The 17,892-nt window shown below is 32.6% G+C and overlaps 1 protein-coding gene across 1 annotated transcript; it reads left to right on the top strand.

The window, feature by feature from the left end:
• The first annotated feature begins 14,922 nt into the window (after window positions 1-14,922).
• On the top strand, window positions 14,923-17,310 carry LOC148196362 (7-deoxyloganetic acid glucosyltransferase-like). The gene is made up of 2 exons (XM_088094767.1): window positions 14,923-15,811; window positions 16,089-17,310. Exons 1-2 carry the CDS (start codon window positions 15,310-15,312, stop codon window positions 17,033-17,035), a joined length of 1,449 nt encoding a protein of 482 aa, XP_087950893.1. The 5' UTR covers window positions 14,923-15,309; the 3' UTR covers window positions 17,036-17,310.
• Window positions 17,311-17,892: the final 582 nt, after the last annotated feature.

Genomic DNA, 17,892 nt, shown 5'->3' with positions numbered 1-17,892 from the left:
TTACTGTTTTTAGGTTAGAGTTAAAATAACTCGTGATGTGCAAATTCTGCATATCCATAAATTCACTTGTTAAATTAGTTTGTTTTATAAAATTTCGTTATAACTCATGAGTTAGAGTTAGAATAACTCACATCATCAAAAGAATTATTTATTAAAAAAGTTTATTAAGTTAAATATTCATAAAATTCATTGAATTGGAGCTAGTACATACGCTTTTTGACTATTTTATTTATAATAATATATTTTTAACAATAATTAAAAGTTTTTTTTATTATGTTAATATATTGGTTTAATTAATGTTATAACTTAATCATATTCATTAGTCATAAGTTCTTAAATTAAATTATACAAATATATAACATCTAGTTTTTCATTTTTTAATTTTATAAAATTGTGTGTATTTTTGTTTAAATTTAATATAAAAGAATGTTTATATTATATTAGCATTATTTTATAAAAAATAACAACTTATTTAATTTTTTTATGGAAGATTCATTGAAGAAAAAGTCATTTCTTTTTAACTTGAAACACATTTATTATATTTTAATTGTAAAAATTAAAAATAAGTTAAAATCTTATATATATATATATATATATATATATATATATATAATATAGTAAGTTAGCATATTTTTTTCTATTCTTATATGTAGTAAGGTATATAAAAGTATTTAATTTTTTAAAAGAATTGGATGTATTTTAGTTCCCATGAATATATTTTCATCTCTATAGTTTTTTCAGTTTTAAAATTTTAATATTTTCTGACCGCGATCTTATAGTTAACGTTAGAATATAATTATTAATTAATATAATAATAAATATAATAAAAAATTTTACATTGAAATAATATATTAAATATGTTTTTAGTTCTTTAACTTATAAAAATTGGAATTAGTCTTTTTTTTTTTTAACTTTGACCTAATTTAGTTTTTCAATTTTATAAATGTGTGGATTTAATAATTTTAATTCAATTTTGTTAAGTTTATTTAACGTTTTAAATATGTTTTATGATAACATTTGAGTTATACACACGGTTGGGCATATTTTCATTTTAGTGTTAATTTAAAAACACATCTTAAACGTCAAATAAACATAACTAATTTTTTTTAAAAAGATTAAATTCACGTAGTGTATTAATTTCAATTTTCATCATTGAAAGTTAAGAAAAAAATAAAATTAACCCTGAAATAATTAAAAAGTTTAAATCATAATTTAGTTAAATAACGTATTCATGATTTAGTATGAATAACACAATTATATATTTTATTTCTATTTATTCAATAATATTATTTTAATGTTATATTTTTATTAAAAATAACTATATTTTTTTGTTATAGTTTATTTTTCAGCATATTAATTTCGTTATAATATTAAGGGTTAAATATATTTTTCGTCCTTTAAGTTTTAGTGAAATTTTGAACTAATTTAGTCTCTGATTCTTAAAATTGTGTGAATTTAGTCCTTTTAACTAAATTTTGTTAAATTTATTAAACGTATTTCTCAACTAACATTGAAGAGAAGTGTCAAACAGTCAAATGCTGTAATGAAATGAGTTTGAAACATCAAATAAACTTAACAAAATTTGGTTAAAAGGACTAAATTCACACATTTCTAAAATTGGGGGACTAAATTGGGGCAAAGTTTTAAAGAGATATTAATTCAAACTTTCACGGAAAGTTAAGGAATCAAAAACATATTTAACTCTAATATTAAATCATTAGGAAATAATTTGTTAATACATCATAAAAGGAATTTTGCAATAACTTTTTTTAATAATAATAAAAAAACAAAAATAGCTTACCTTAGAAAACAGAGAAGTAATGTTGATCTTCCTCGAGGAGTCTTCTCCCTTTAGTTTTGGTCCTCTCTCTTAGATAGTTTACTCAAATTTTATATTTTCTTTTATTAGAGGCTATCTTTACAATCATCATATCGATTGAAATCGTGAGTAGAGTAAGTTTTTATTTTACCTCCTCTTTTAGAGTCAAAGCTGAAATTTTCATTTGCTTTGGGTTGTTTGTCTTAATGTTGTCAAAATGAATTCCAACTCGCGAGTCAAGCGGACCCACCACAACTTTGAACTTGGTTAGGTTTAAAAAAAATTAAAATTTTCGCATAGATTTTGAGCCTGATCCACAAAGAACTCGGCTCACTCGGGTTGAACTCGTGATAAGCTGAGTTCACTAGTGCAGAAAAGATTTTTAATGTGTGTTATTTGGGGTTTTTGGCGTCTGATCACCGTCCGACATCTTATTGGGAGACGTCAATGGGACGTCGGATCCCATGGTCAGACGTCTATATAGACGTCAAATTGTATAGGTTGGACTTCTATTTGAATGTCAAACTTGGACAGGTCGGACGTCTAAATACGACCTCTGTTATTCTGTACTTGTCACATGGAGACTCATGTTGTCTGTCTCCAAAGACATATAGACGTATCAATCTTGTCTTGAAATCCCTCAATCTGATTGTTACATGGGATAACACTTTCCTTCTAATTTGACCAGTGTTTGCTATTTAATAACATGCATACAAAAAATGTTTTCAACAACAAAGCTAACCTTCTTAGCAGATTAAAAACGCAGTGGAGGGAAATGGAGGAGTGCACACAATAAATCACGGGCCAAAAGTGGTCAAAATTGCTGCCCAGGAACACACGAGAAAATGCACAAAAACACAACGAAAACACATTTTGATCGGTTCAATGATAACTTTTTGGCAAGTATACCAAATCGTTCAAGTAATACAGTGAAATAAGTTTAGAGTATCGTTCTCCCAAGGGAATTTGAGTCACGTTATTTAATCAAGCTTGTTTATCAAAATCAATTTACTGATGATAACATTTGATTTCAACTTTGGAAAATGGCATAAAATTAACAACGTAAATATTTAAGAATGTAAAATTGGATAAAAGATCATTGGAATTGGTCTTAGACTACCATTACAGTAACATCCTGAACAACATACGTTCTATATTCAAGCATTCACATCAACGTATCTTGATTTAATTCCTTAAAGCAAGTTCTAAAATTATCAATTACTTTTAGTTTCTTTTCTTATGATTATGTTCCAAAAATACTTCCCAGTACAAAAGAACGTTTAAATAAAATTATACTTCCATATAATCATAAGCAATTCAAGAAAAGACAAGAATAAAAACATATATTGTACAGGAAAATTACATTAATGTATAGTCATTCAACCAATTCCAATGAACAGAAAAACTAGCATCTCCTAGACATCTATAACATACTGTTTACAGCAATTCCTTGCAGAAAGCGAAGTCTTGATGCCTTGAAGTGTCTCCTGATCGTCTCCTCAAGTTCTTCAATATTTTTCGTGCTCTATTTGTGTCAGAAGATAGTTTCTATTGTTCTGTCATGTCTTTTAAGCCAACATCATTTAATTAATTCGCTCAGTGCACAGGTGTGTATGCGCTGAGCAAATTTCTTAACTGTTGTTCTTCAACTGATGACATTCGCTCAACACATAGTGCTGGTGCGTTGTGTGAATGTCTTCCTTCTGGCTGTGCGAATTATGGCTTGCGCTTAACGAGAATTGACTGACAGTAGTCCAAATAATGCAACCTTTCCTGTACAATGTTTACACAACTTTCTACTTCCTATTACTACTTTTCAATGAGGAACAACATGAATAATTTCAAGATTGAGCTCATTTATAAGTGTAAAAACAACTCTTTTCCAATCTTATCAACTCCCCCAAACTTGAATTATTTCATGCCCTCATGAAATCACAAAAGAAAATAAACATCACAACAGACATTTGACATTTTGATAAAATGACTTTGCACATCAGAAAAAATCACATGCATTCCCAAAGATTTCGAACAATTATGACATGGTGCATTACTCACAAAATCACCTATGCCTAGAATATGAACAAGCAGATCAACATGTAGCATTACTCACCACTCAAGTGTTTATCCTCACATGACAGTAGAGTTGTCATAAAACTTCATCAGCTTTTGCATTCCATTTAATTCACACACTTCACACATCATTGATTAAGTCAAAAGGTCTTTTTAGGTTATGGCTTGGCTTGGCTAGAAAAAGAATCATGGTTTTTCTTGGATTCAAAGTCACCACTTAGTGAGCTCCAACCCGGCTCATTTATTAGCGAGCCGGAAAAATTCGAACTTGGCCTGACCTACCACAGGTTGGTGGGTAAACGAATTGGCTCACTGACTCACTTAATTACAATTTTTTTTAAATAAAAAAAATTACAAACTTTTTATGATTCAAATCTAAACAAAGTTCACTCCCAATGTTTAATTAATTTTGAAAATAAGGAACTTAAATAATTTTTTCAAGCAAAAAAAAATAATAAATATTTTTTTATAAAATTAAAATTAAATTTTAATAAAATAAAATTAGGTATGTGGGTTGGTGGGCCAACCCGGCCCACCGCAGGTTCAACCCGCATGAGCCGGGTTGAAATCTGACTTGCATAAAAAAAATAATTTTTTCAAACCTAACCTGGCCCGAAACCGTGGTGGGCCAGATTTGCCCACGAGTTGTGACCCATTTTGACAACTCTAGTTTAAATCATTTAAAAATTAATTTTAGCGGAGCCTTTTGGCGTCCGACTTTAGTGGCCCCGACGACTAATGGATTATTTAGACGTGGGGACTAACGACTCGACGCGTAAGGGGAGTGGAACAATCACTTTTGACCTACCTCTACAGGCCATTTGGCGTCCGACTCTAGGGGGCCGACGTCTAGATCGTATTTAGATGTTGGGGTGGCGGGATCGGACGTCTAAGTAGCGAAAAAAAATGACTTTCGAGATTCTGGGTTGACCAATTGGGTTTCGATAGGGTGAATCCGACGTCTAAGTACGAATTAGAGGTCGGTGGCTCTCAAGTCGGACGTTTAAGACCAATAAAAAATTAATTTCTGCAATATTTTTGGCGTCTGTTTGGGAGCAGCTCACGTGTTAGTCAACTTAGACGTCAATTCCATCCAATGTCTAAATACAAATTTTATAATGCCACCGGTCATTTTTTACGTTGGATATTTGCTGGTCAGACGTCTAAGGGGTGACGTTAAAGGTCATTTCTGCACTAGTGGTTGACTCACCAATCCACCCATATTTTGAAAGTTCTATTACAAAAATGAAAAACCTAAACCTAAAATGCTCTCACTTCTCTGAGTTGATTTGAAGCAATGCCGACCAACATAGACCGTGCCCCTTAAAAGCATATTGGGCTCCTCAAAAGAAGACCATGCTCAACAACATGCAAACTGAGCTTTCTAGTGTGCAGATCGAGCTCCTCAGCGTGCAGACCAAGCTCTACAGCAAAACATGCACACTGTGCTCTCCAGTGTGTAGACCAAGCTCTATGGCAAAGCGTGGAGAATGAGCTTTGCAAACGTAGACCGTGCTCAAATCCTTTCCCAAATTGTGCTCGTTCCAAGACGACTCATTACAAAAAAAATTGTTATTCTTTTGGGGATTGAAGGAAAAAACTTGTAATTAAGTAATCAGTGAGTCAATCTGTTTAATCCACCAACCTTTTGTGGATTGGGTTAAGTTCAAATTTTTTGGACTTACTAGTAAGTGAGCTAGATTGGGTTAACTTACTAAGAGATCAACTCGTGGTTGATAGGACTGGACCGGGCCAGATGGCCTGTTTTGACATCACTAGTATGTGTTGTATGTGACCCAACTCCTACCTAAATTGTCTTTGCATGTTGATTTTTTCGTGTTGTCATATCATTGATTTAGTCTTCTTGTAGGTGTAGTTAGGTTCTGTGGGAGTTGAAGACGTGGGAAGGTGTGGAAGAACCTAGGATTTTCTTTGAGGTGAGGTAATCTAATTTTAGCTTTTATATGTTGTGTTTCATTTTATTTCTCGGTTGAAATTTGGGCACTGTGAAAATTTGAAATTTGAATCATTGCTTGTTTTGGGGAGGGATTGTGCAGGTTTCTCTTAATCCTGTTGCCATATATGGAAAATTTTAACTCATATTTCTGGATTTGACGCTGAAGATCTAATTGGCTGCATAATTAAAGTTTGGTGGGCTTTGGATAAGCAGTAAGTTTTTATATTAAATCTTGAGAGATCAGTCGAAGAAGCAAAATGGTATATTGATGCCACCGTTTTTATTAATCTAAGACATGTGAAAAATATTACATATACATTTTTGGTTATGTCTAAAGCTTTTTTACCACATCCTCCAAAGATGACTCACGAATTTAGCTAATGTTTTCTACTGCACTTTTATTAGTTTGCCTAGTTATCAAGTTTTTCATATTGCTTCTGTACAGATTAATTGCTTTAAATATTTCTGACTGGCTCTCAATTAATTATCCGTGTACTGGTTTATACATGTAATGTGTTTTTTATACGTTTTTTTTAGTTTGATCCTAGAAATAAATTTTTTAAATTCCCATTGCCTTATCGTCTTCCTAGGATTTCTAATTAAAGTTTCATGTTGATGTAACTGCAGATTTTATGAAGGCACTGTTAAGTCTTATGATTCTTCAAAGAGGAAACATGTGGTAAGCTTACATTCTGAATTGGAGAAAATATTCTGCCTCTAACTTACAATTCTGACATTATTGTGTTGCGGCATGTCATGATTGTGTGAGATTTATTTATTTGTCTTCAAATTTAATTGCATTTATATATTAAAATAAAATTCCTTTATTATAAATTTGTGTATCTCGACACTCTTAAATTCTCTTTGAATAACATGCTTTATATGCTCCAGGAATACAAATGGTAATTTTCTATAATAAACCTTTTGTAAATATTGGTTGCTATTAACTATTATGCACTCCTAATATTATGCAGGTTTGAGATTTGTTATATTTGAAAGTGTCACGTAGATAAAATTAATTTATAATATCTCATTTTATAAACCGATTTTGTGAATTGAATTAGACTTAAAAATCTACTTCTAATATGGTATGAGATTTCAGTTGAACTTGTTTCATAAGCAAGAAATAACAATATACTCTGTGAAGAGGTTAGTGATTCCACTAATGATTAAACTCCCCATTTGAAGGAAACTAACGGAGAAATATCTTATATTATGACTTGATTATAAACAAATTATATAATAAAATTAACAATAATAATGCTACTTTTTTCATGCAATGGTATCCGCTTATAATGCATGCCAAATAGAAAAGAAATTGGTAAAATGATAAGTTCTCTTTAATTTATACAATTTTTACAATATCAAATATGCAAGTATGCCCCTTTGTTTTAATAGTAAGAAATAACAATTTTATAGGTTGATAATGGTTGAGTCTAAATAGTCAGTTCTATAAATCTAAGCGAAGAGGTTCAGCCATAGTTAGTTTACCATAATATATATATATATATTGTAACTATTCATCATTAGAATTGTGGTAAAGTTTCAAAAAATAATAATTATTATGTTGTGTTGTTAATTTGGTTTTGCTAGAAACTAGTGAAGTTGTTATAGAGAAAACAATTGAGAGATCTGTGAATTGAGGTAAGTTTGTTTACATTATGATACTTCATTTCTCGTTATGCATTTCATATTTACATCCTAATTCCTATGTCTTCGGTTTATTCTTCATATGTTGTCCTTTCCAGAGTTTTAATGGAGCAGAGGTTGTTATTGATCAAAGCATAGGAAGAAAGTGAGAAGTCAATACAGATAAAACAAGTAAGAATTTGCGTAAAATATTGTTAATTTCCTTTTCAGCTCAAATAGAATAACCACAATTAAAATTATTGCTATCTTTGTTCTGGAAAGTGATTTTATATTAATGTTTCAGCTTCCCAAAAAAAGTCTTTTATATCGAAGTGAGTAATTGTCTTATATTAAGAAGTTTCATTAATAATTTTAGCTTTTATACTTTTCTTTTAATATGATAATGATGTTTATGTAATATATACCTATTTTAAATGTGAAATGCTTGGTATGGTGCTGAATGATGAAAGTTATTGTGGTGTATGGTTGTGTGTAGGGGTAGGCAAAATGCAGTTCAGTGCACTGTACTATAAATAATTGCAGTTAACTATAAAATAGTTCATATAAACTGAAGTGAACTAAAAAATAATTCAAAGAAATTGAATTGAACTAGTTTTTAGTTCAGTTACACTAGTACAATTTAGTAAACTGGTACAAAAAACATCAACAATAATAATACTAAACCCTGGCAACAACTAGACTAAAAACTAAATTGATTTTAAGGTACTGTGGGGATCGTGATTGCAAATGATGATTAATGTTCCTCTGAGGACTCACTGCGTTGAAGAATAAAAGAATAAGTCTGGATCTTAACGCCTATAAACATATGTTTTAATATTATTTTTCAATTGTTATATTCTTTGACCTGTTTTTTAATATTTTTTACATTTACCATAGATTACATAAAAATGGTAACGGTTGGTTAAAAAAATAATTTAAATGATAATATTAATTATATATTTCGTATTAATTTATTATCTTTTAAAAACATACAAGAAATATAGGGTACAACAAATTATGAACTAAGTCAATTTTTAGTTTGTATAACTTTGTTAATGTGTAATTTATAGTCCGTATGAAAAACTTAATGAAAGTTCTTTTAAGTTTTTAAAATCAATTCAGCCTCATATACCAGTGGTTTTAAGTTAAAATCTGTATGAACTAGTTTTTAGTTCAGTTACATTTAAAGAAAAAATTTGTACTTCCAGTTAATTGTACTCAAACTGTATAAAGCTCAATTTCTTTTAACTGTAGTGTATAATAGTTTATTTAGTTTTTAGTTAAAACAAATTTAGTGTTTTTAAGTACAATATAGTATGGTTAACTGTAGTTACAGTACAGTTCATTGAACTATGCCCAGCCCTAGTTGTGTGTTAGGTTTATGCAGTACTGAATGAAACAACCCTTTAAAACTGACAGCAATGTTATATACAAATTTTTTGTATAATTATATACAAAACTTACAAGTTTTTTTACATAATTATATACAGAAAAATCTGTATGTAATACAGATATTACATACAAATGTTTCTGTATGTAATTACATACAAATTTTTTGGTATGTAATGTTACCTACGACAGTTTTATATATGAATTTTTGTCTGTATGTAATCCATATGTAACAATGTATTATATACAGATTTTGGACCTTATATACAAATTTTGTCCGTATATAATGACGTTTTTTCTTGTAGTGTATGAGTATCATGTATAGGCTAGAAAAGCTTCAAAAAAATCTCTTTCTTGTATCTATTTATACTCTGTAAAGGATTGAGGAAACAATAAGGTGAATAAAATACCTTATGTTTTAACATAGTATCAAGAGCATAATCTTAGGGCCCAAAAAATTCTGAATAAATGGTTGATTCCTTCGAAATGGGTGATTCTTCAACGATTGACGATTCCACGATGCATCCATCAAACGTTTCCGCTTCCGATTCCATTTGGGAAAATCTTACGACCAAAATGACGGAGGTTTTATCAAAATGACATCCAACATGTCAATCGTCGATCTCTTATTTTTCAACGGTACTGATCAACATCAAATTAGATGGTTCCAACTATGCCCTATGGTCTTAGGTGGTTGAGATGTACATCTTGGGCAAATACAAACTAAGATATATTGATGGATCCTTCCCTCCGCCATCGGAAACTAATTCGGCATTCCGTAAATAGCGAACTAAGAACGCTATAGTGAAATGGTTGATCAACTCGATGGATCCCTCGTACTGGTAGGGAATTTCATCCGATTCTCAATAGCCAAAGAGGTTTGAGATGTCATTGGTATGATATACTTTGACAGATCTGATACTTCTCATGTTTATGACCTTCGACTAAGGTAACCTGGATGTAGTAGAAAGGAGGATTGATTGAAAAATATTGTAATGATCTGCAAGAATTATGGCGGGAGATATACTTTCGACGTCCTAATCTCATGGAGTGCCCAAGAGATATAAAATAAAACGATGCTTTGCTACAGGAGAAAAGAGTTTATATCTTTCTCGATGGATCGGATAGCCGACTTGATAACATTCAAAGCGACATACTCCAACTAAGCCATTTCCACAATCGAGCAGGCTTATGCATATGTTCGAAGAGAGGACACTCGTCAGATTGTGATGACATCTAGAGCAAAGAATATAACAAGTGGTGTTGTTATTGCCACTAAGGGCTCATAAGTTGGCCAACAGCCAACACTAGTTACTAGGAAACACAACTCAATCTTGAAGTCAAATGGTCTATTCGATGGAGAAAAGTGCACATATTATGGAAATTCTAGACACACTCATGACACTTGTTTCGAGTTACATGGGTATCTAGAGTGGTGGCATGAGTTGCAATCTAAAAAGAAAAAAGAAATTACTCAACTTGAGGAAGACATTGGTAAAGCTACAATAATCACTATCGAGTCTCAGTTCTCACTTGTTCTTATGACTAGTTCCTCTACTTTAATGGAACCAGGTAACTACGGTCAAGTTTTTTGTAGTTCTAATTCTCAGGATGCAAGTGCATGGATTATTGACTCCAGGGCAATAAACCATATAACCTTTGATCCCATGGACTTCTCCCATTCAACCCTACCACGTAGGACTTGCATTGCAAATGCAAATGGAGTTACATACCCAGTCACAAGTGCTGGAACTATGGCATTATAAACCCCTCACTCTCCTTATATCACATTCTTCTTATTCCTACATTATCTAATAAATCAATGTCTATAAGTCAAATAACTGAAGAACTCAAATGTGTGGTATTGATATACTCTATTTTTGCCTTCTTTAATATATTCTCAACAAGAAGATTATTGGGCGTGGTACTAAGAGAGAGGGGCTATACTGCCTAGATGATTTTAACAAAGGAGAAGCATATAACAGGTATCACTAGTTTAATAGCAAAGAACGAGAAATATGGTTGTGGCATCGTCGTTTAGGACATCCATCATTCAGTTATCTGAGACATTTTTTTTCCAAATTTATTTTTAAATTTAAAAAATGTTGAGTTTACATGTGATACCTGTATTTTGGCTAAAAGCCATAGAACCACCTATAATATGAGTTTGAATAAAATCAATGTTTCTTTTGTTATAATACATTCTAATTTGTGGGGACCTTCCCCTAAGACTATTGTATATGGTCACTGTTGGTTTCTAATATTTGTCGATGATTGCACACGAATGACATGACTTTAGTTGATGAAGACTAAAGATGAAGTGTTTCAAATATTTCAGAATTTTCATGTCATGATTCAGAAATAGTTTTTAGCCAAGATTCAAGTTCTTCACTCAGACAATGGAGGGGAGTTTGTTAACCATCACTTCAAAGCATACATCTTGCAACATGGTCTTCTTCACAAGACCTCATGCTCACAAACTCCAAAACAAAATGGTGATGCCGAATGTAAAAATCATCATATCTTGGAGACAACACGTGCTCTTCTTCTGGACACCCATGTTCTAACTCATCATTGGGACGATGTTATAACTGCAATGGTATACCTCTTTAACCGCATGCCCTCCAATTTCTTGCATTTTAAAACACCTTTGCAAGTACTTTCCTCTCATGTACAATTACCTACCGTGTTGATGCTTCAGTCTAGGATTTTTAGGTGTGTGGTTTTTATTCATCTTCACAAAAACCAATGGAGCAAACTTGATCCATGTGTTGTTAGGTGCTTATTCTTGGGCTATGGATTGCATAAACAAAACTACAAATATTTTGACCCTACCACCAAGAAAACCTATATCACTATGGATGTAACTTTCCTATGAACCTTTCTTTTCTCCTATAGTATCCAATTCAGCTCTATAAGGGAGTCCATGAATAAAGAGCTAAATTGGTATTTAGCAGCTCCATCATCAATCGCTAAAAAGAAACAAATTGGAGACCATGAATTTAAAATTGGAGGAGTAATCCATGATGAACCTATAGAAATGCAATAGTTAAACTTGATTGAAATTGAGAGTGAAGAGAATTCTCCTATTTATGAAGAAACTAATCAAGAAATTGCTAGTGAAGAAGGTCCCGTTAATGAAGCATATATCAATCAAGGAAGTGAAGACTCCCTTTCTCCAAAGTACCCGACCCTCTCACTGAGAACAATCCTAAGGTAAGTTCTTATATTATTTCTTCATCTACTAATGCTCCGGTAAGATATGTATCACCTATCAGAAACAACCGAGAAAAGTCACCCAATAGATATTCTCATAATGTAAAAGAAAGGCAATCCAAAATATCCCATAAATAAATTATGTGTCTACTCAACTGTTATCAAAGTCTATTCAAGCCTTCACATAGACATTATTCTCCTGTCATATATTTTTGGAATTTTAAAGTATTATTGTCGAAGTCTTATATCTTTTAAAGCTTCTTTTTGTCGATAAACTATCTTTAATATCAATTTTATATTTTAAAATAATACTTTGACTTCTTTTTAAATAAATATAACAAGTTGGCGTTCTTTTTAATAATATGATAATATATTATAATTTTAAATTATAAAATAAAATAAATATAATTAAAAAAGATATTATTTTTATAATAATAAAGATTTTTAATTTTCATCGTGTTAACATAAAATAATGGAATCTCAAGTCCTCTTTGATATTCCAGATTTCCTGAACATTAAAAGTCGTGTCTTTTAGTATACAGATAATAGCATTTGGTCAAGCCAATTTTTAATAAGAAATGATACCTAGTCAAGGACCATAAATTTATTCTTATTGTATTATATATCTTATAAATTATATTATTTTCTCTCTTTAAAAGTGGATGAGGTATAAAACACCTACTATTCAAACTATAAATTTATTCTTATTATATTATATATCTTATAAATTTATATTATTTTCTCTCTTTAAAAGTGAATGAGGTATAAAACACCTAGATCCTGATATATTAACAACTCATTTTTACCAACTTTTTGAGAATGTCATGTGTCAGCAATTGATTGGTCCATTTGAAATAAATAATTTTTGTAAAAAGGTGACATGAAAAAGGATTCCGGTTAACCATTTTGATAATTCCGAAAATACCCATATTTTTACCCTTTCATATTGAACACAATTTTCATTCTCTCTCCACTTTTCATTTTCGTCCTCTCTCTAATCTCTTTCATCGTTCTCTCTCCATCCTCTCTCCAAGCTCTCTCCTATCTTTCTTCAAGCTCTCTCCTATCTTTCTTCAAGCTCACTCATTTCTCTCTTCAAGCCTTTTCCTTTCTCTCTTCAAGCTCTCTCTTTTCTCTCTTCAAGCTTTCTCCTTTCTCTCTATTTTAGCTTCATCTTCTTTGGTGAAGCAACTTGGCGAGACACATGTTCTCCTTTCCATTAATTTTGTTGTGGGAAATGGAAACTCCAGTGACTTCGGTGATGGGGCAAGGTATTTCACTATTCATTTCCCCTTTCACATTTTCCTTTTCCCCTTTGCCAATTTGTGTTTCTTGTTTTGTTAATTATTTTTTGGATTGTTCTAACGTGAAAAGTTTTTTTATGCAGTTGTGTGCCACGTTCTTTCAAAACCAAGTTTGTTGATGTTTGAATGAAAGATTGACTCATGAGGGGAGGAATGTCTCCTTTTCTATCATGCTGATGTTAATATTTTAAAAATTATTGTAATGGATTGTATCGAACATTTCCAATTCACAACATCTTCCTTCATGTTAATATTCATGGATTGAACCAAACTAGGTTCTCATCATGGAATGTTTAATGAATTTGATATGCATGATCATTAAACTCACTCACCCATCTCAAAAATTGAAAAAGTCACCAACAATACAAGCAAAACCATCATGGAGAATCCGGTTGAAGTACCTTGGTTCAAACTCCTATAGAAGCTTTTTCCTCCACAATTGAGTGGGGCAAACTGTGTTTTGATACACTTGACACCATCATGATGAGCAACTTGAGTAACATGCAAAAAAAGAAAAAATCATCGATAGGACACAAAAATGACCCTGAGGAGTCAAGTTCTCCTAGCTGGGGAGTAACATGTAACTTTTTGTACAAATCAGCAATTAGTCCCTGGTCATGGTGATATTTCTGTGCTTAAGGCTGTCTTTGTCAATTTTTTTCAATGGATGACTCGTGTTGGTCATGGTTGATGGTTGCAAGTTTATAAAGAAATAAAATAAAATAGAATAAAATAAGAAACATGAAACAATAACTTGAAAGGAAACCCATTTAGGAAGCTTAAAAAAATGTGTTTTTGGGAAATTAACTACATCTATTATAGTGGTCTAAAAATTATGACTTAATATTCATTTGAAAGATCTTTAAGTCTAGATTCCAACAAAACAAGAATCAACTCATTTGGAGTTCGGTGGAGAAAGTTATCAACAAAACAACCAGCGAAGGTCAGACCTAACACGAATATATAAAACGTTAACTTTAAGGAATTAAATGTACCAACTCAGATGTCCAAAAACTAAAAATTAGTAGTCATTTGAAAGCTCTTTGAGTCTAGATTCCAACAAAAAAAGAATCAACTCATTTGGAGTTCGGTGCAGAAAGTTAAGAGCAAAACAACCAGTGAAAGTTGAAAGGAATATGTAAAACGTTAACTTTAAGGAATTAAGTGTACCTACTCAGATGTCCAAAAATTAAAAATTAGTAGTCATTGGAAAGATTTTTGAGTCTAGTTTCTAATAAAAAAAGAACCACGTCATTTGGAGGTCTGTGGAAAACGTTATGATTAAAATAGTCAGCAAAGGTCAAAGTTGACAGCACGTTATCTTATATGTAAGACCCGTATAAATAAAATCATTTCTTACCTTCAGTATTTTATTTTGTGGTATTATATAATAAATTGTGATGAAAAACAATGTTGAGGAATATTTAAGGAAGGGAAGAAAATTAAATTAATATTGGTTCCATAATAAATTTCGAAAAAAGTTGAAAGAGTATTTAAGTATAATTGTTTGCACTATTATATCAGCGGATGGAGCCTGGTCTAGTGGTTGATGTGAATGTGCATGGGAGGGTGTGTGTGCTTGGTCTCAAGTTCAAACCCTCCACCTTGAAATGTGACTTGAATATAAGTAATTTTATGTCTTTGAATAATGAATTTGAAAATAAATAATTGCTTCCACAAATGGATTTGTGAAAAGAAGAAAACAAGTTACTCTATGTCTTCCCAAACTTCGTACATTTCATTTTAAAAAAGTAACATTTTGAAATGGACCAATGGTCATCCGCCACTTCCCGTTGTGAAAAAGTTCGGCAAATTTTAGTTGTTAAAAGAAACTTTATCCAAAACACCTGCTATTCAAACTAGTTACCTTTAAAAAGAACATTTTCCTAAAAAGAAAGGAAACCATCAAGAAGGAGAGGATATCAATGGCCGGAGCACACGTGGTCATGTTCCCCTGTCCATTCCAGGGCCATGTACGGCCTATGCTGAAGCTCGCCGAGCTTCTTGCCCTTGACCATCTCCACGTCACCTTCATCAACACTCACAGTATCCACAACCGTCTCACTCGTTATGGTGACATTCAATCTCTCTCAGCCTCCTACCCCACCCTCCATTTCAACACCATTGCCGATTGCTACAGCCATGGCAATCACACTGGATCCGGAGACACTTCTGGGGACATAATACTTTCCACAACTCTGCACGCCAAGCCCCTGTTGAGAAATATCCTGCTCGCCCAGAGTCCTGAAATTCCCAAAGTTACCTGCATTATTCAGGATGGCATCCTGGGAAGCCTTTCCAATGACTTGGCTTCTGAGTTAGGGATAAGGATAACAATCATTCATTTTCGAACCAGTAGTCCCTGTTGCTTCTGGCCTTATTTCTGGCTTCCAAACCTCTTCAAAACCAACGAACTTCCCATTCGAGGTATGTGGAGAACTCGGGTCCAGATATGCGCACACAATCTCATTCGGACCTTTTTTTAAACAGTTTGCATTCCATTTAGTATATATATACACCAACTCCATTGATTGGAAAGTTGAACTCAATACTAAGAGTTTATGACTCTCTTGGTGTATATGTGTGTGTGTATATATATATACTTAAGTTATGTTTCTGAGAAATTACAGAACACAAGAAAAACGACTTATTTTCAGAAAAGTTGGGTTTATAGTTAATTAATGAAGAATGTAACTGGTTGTAGGAGATGAAGACATGGATCGCATCATAACCAATATGCCAGGCATGGAAAACTTGCTTCGTTGTAGAGATCTCCCTAGTTTCTGCAGACCAGGGGCAAAAGGGAACGTGTCTATTGACTGGGTTTCGTTTCAGACCCAACAATCACTTGCAGCAGACGCGTTGATACTCAACACTTTTGAGGAGTTGGATCGCCTTGTCCTCTCTCAGATACGTCTTCACTTTCCCAAAGTCTACACCCTTGGCCCTCTCCACCACCATTTGAACGTGAGAAAAGCCGAAACCAATGGAGCAAATGATGCTCCTTCCTTTCGGAGTAGTTTTTTTGAAGTGGACAGGAGCTGCATGGCGTGGCTTGACGCTCAGGCTCAGGGTTCGGTGTTATATGTGAGTTTCGGTACTTCAACGATTGTGACAAGGGAGGAACTGATGGAGTTTTGGCACGGTTTGGTGAACAGCAAGAAACGGTTCTTGTGGGTGATGCGGCCTGATTTGGTGGTGGGAAGAGAGAACGATGACCGGATACCGGAAGAGGTGGAGGAAGGGACTAAAGAGAGAGGGTTGATGGTGGAGTGGGCGCCGCAAGAGGAGGTGCTAGCCCACAAGGCCATAGGTGGGTTTTTGACACACAGTGGGTGGAACTCAACCTTGGAGAGTTTGGTGGCTGGTGTGCCCATGATTTGTTGGCCTTATTTTGCGGATCAGCAGGTTAACAGCAGGTTTGTGAGTGAGGTTTGGAAGGTTGGATTGGACATGAAAGATGTTTGTGACAGAGATGTTGTGGAGAAGATGGTAAATGATCTGATGGTTCATAGGAGGGATGAGTTTTTGAAATCAGCTCAAGCAATGGCTATGTTGGCTCACCAGAGTGTGAGTCCAGCTGGTTCTTCTCACTCCAGCATGCAAGATTTGATTCATTACATAAAATCAGTCAGTAAGGAAAATAACTAATACCAGCAACGCACAATTGCATATTCATCATATTTTCTTTTGTGTTACTTAATCTGTCATATCTAGTTATGTTTCAGTGCACCTTCATTACAAGAACCAATTGCAAATGCAGTATTTAGGTACAAGTTTATGTGCTGGAAACTGTTGATTAAACAAAACTGCTTGTTTCAAATAAAATGTATTCACTTCTTCATCTTTAAACAAGCAAAACTGCGTGGTAGACTTTTACCATTTTCAATAGCTTTTGTATAGACTCATCCCAAGTTCAGGTTGGAACATATTATGTTCACCGTGGAGTTTGGTAAAATATTTGTTAGTAACACAAATGAAAGAGTTTTTACTCTCTTTTAGATCTTTTATCTTTTATATATTTAATATTCTTTAAAAAATTAATCTATGATTTATAGTCAAGTTTTCAATTCTTAATTATAACAAAAATATTTATATTGTTCTTTAGAAACGATATACAATGTTCACATAGTTAAATATCTAATGTAAATATATACAAAACATCTTATCAATTTAGACTTTTCGTGGCATTTTCTCTAACTTTGTGTTTCTTCTTCTCCTTTTAGAATAAGTTTTCTTTCACAATTTACATGTAGTTTCAACCTTCCCTCCTCAGGACGACACGTTTGAGAATTTGGTTTTGTTTGTTTAGTATAGTACAAAGATGTATGATAGCATTGTCTTTGTCTCATAATGTGTCAAAGTGACAATGTTTTTCTACATGTTAAAGTGAATGCGTCTTAAAATGTTCTGTTTCAATCATTTTGGTGGTTTCTAAATATTATATAATTATTGAAATCCATTGGTAACATTTTTCGAAATAAAAGAAAACATTATTATGATATACT

The sequence above is a fragment of the Vigna umbellata genome, chromosome 7 (genome assembly GCF_029865625.1).
Source record: "Vigna umbellata cultivar VRB3 chromosome 7, Vumbellata_1.0, whole genome shotgun sequence".
NCBI classification, from domain to species: domain Eukaryota; kingdom Viridiplantae; phylum Streptophyta; class Magnoliopsida; order Fabales; family Fabaceae; genus Vigna; species Vigna umbellata.
Note: the sequence above shows the minus strand (reverse complement) of the source record. Positions and strands in the feature narration are given on the sequence as shown.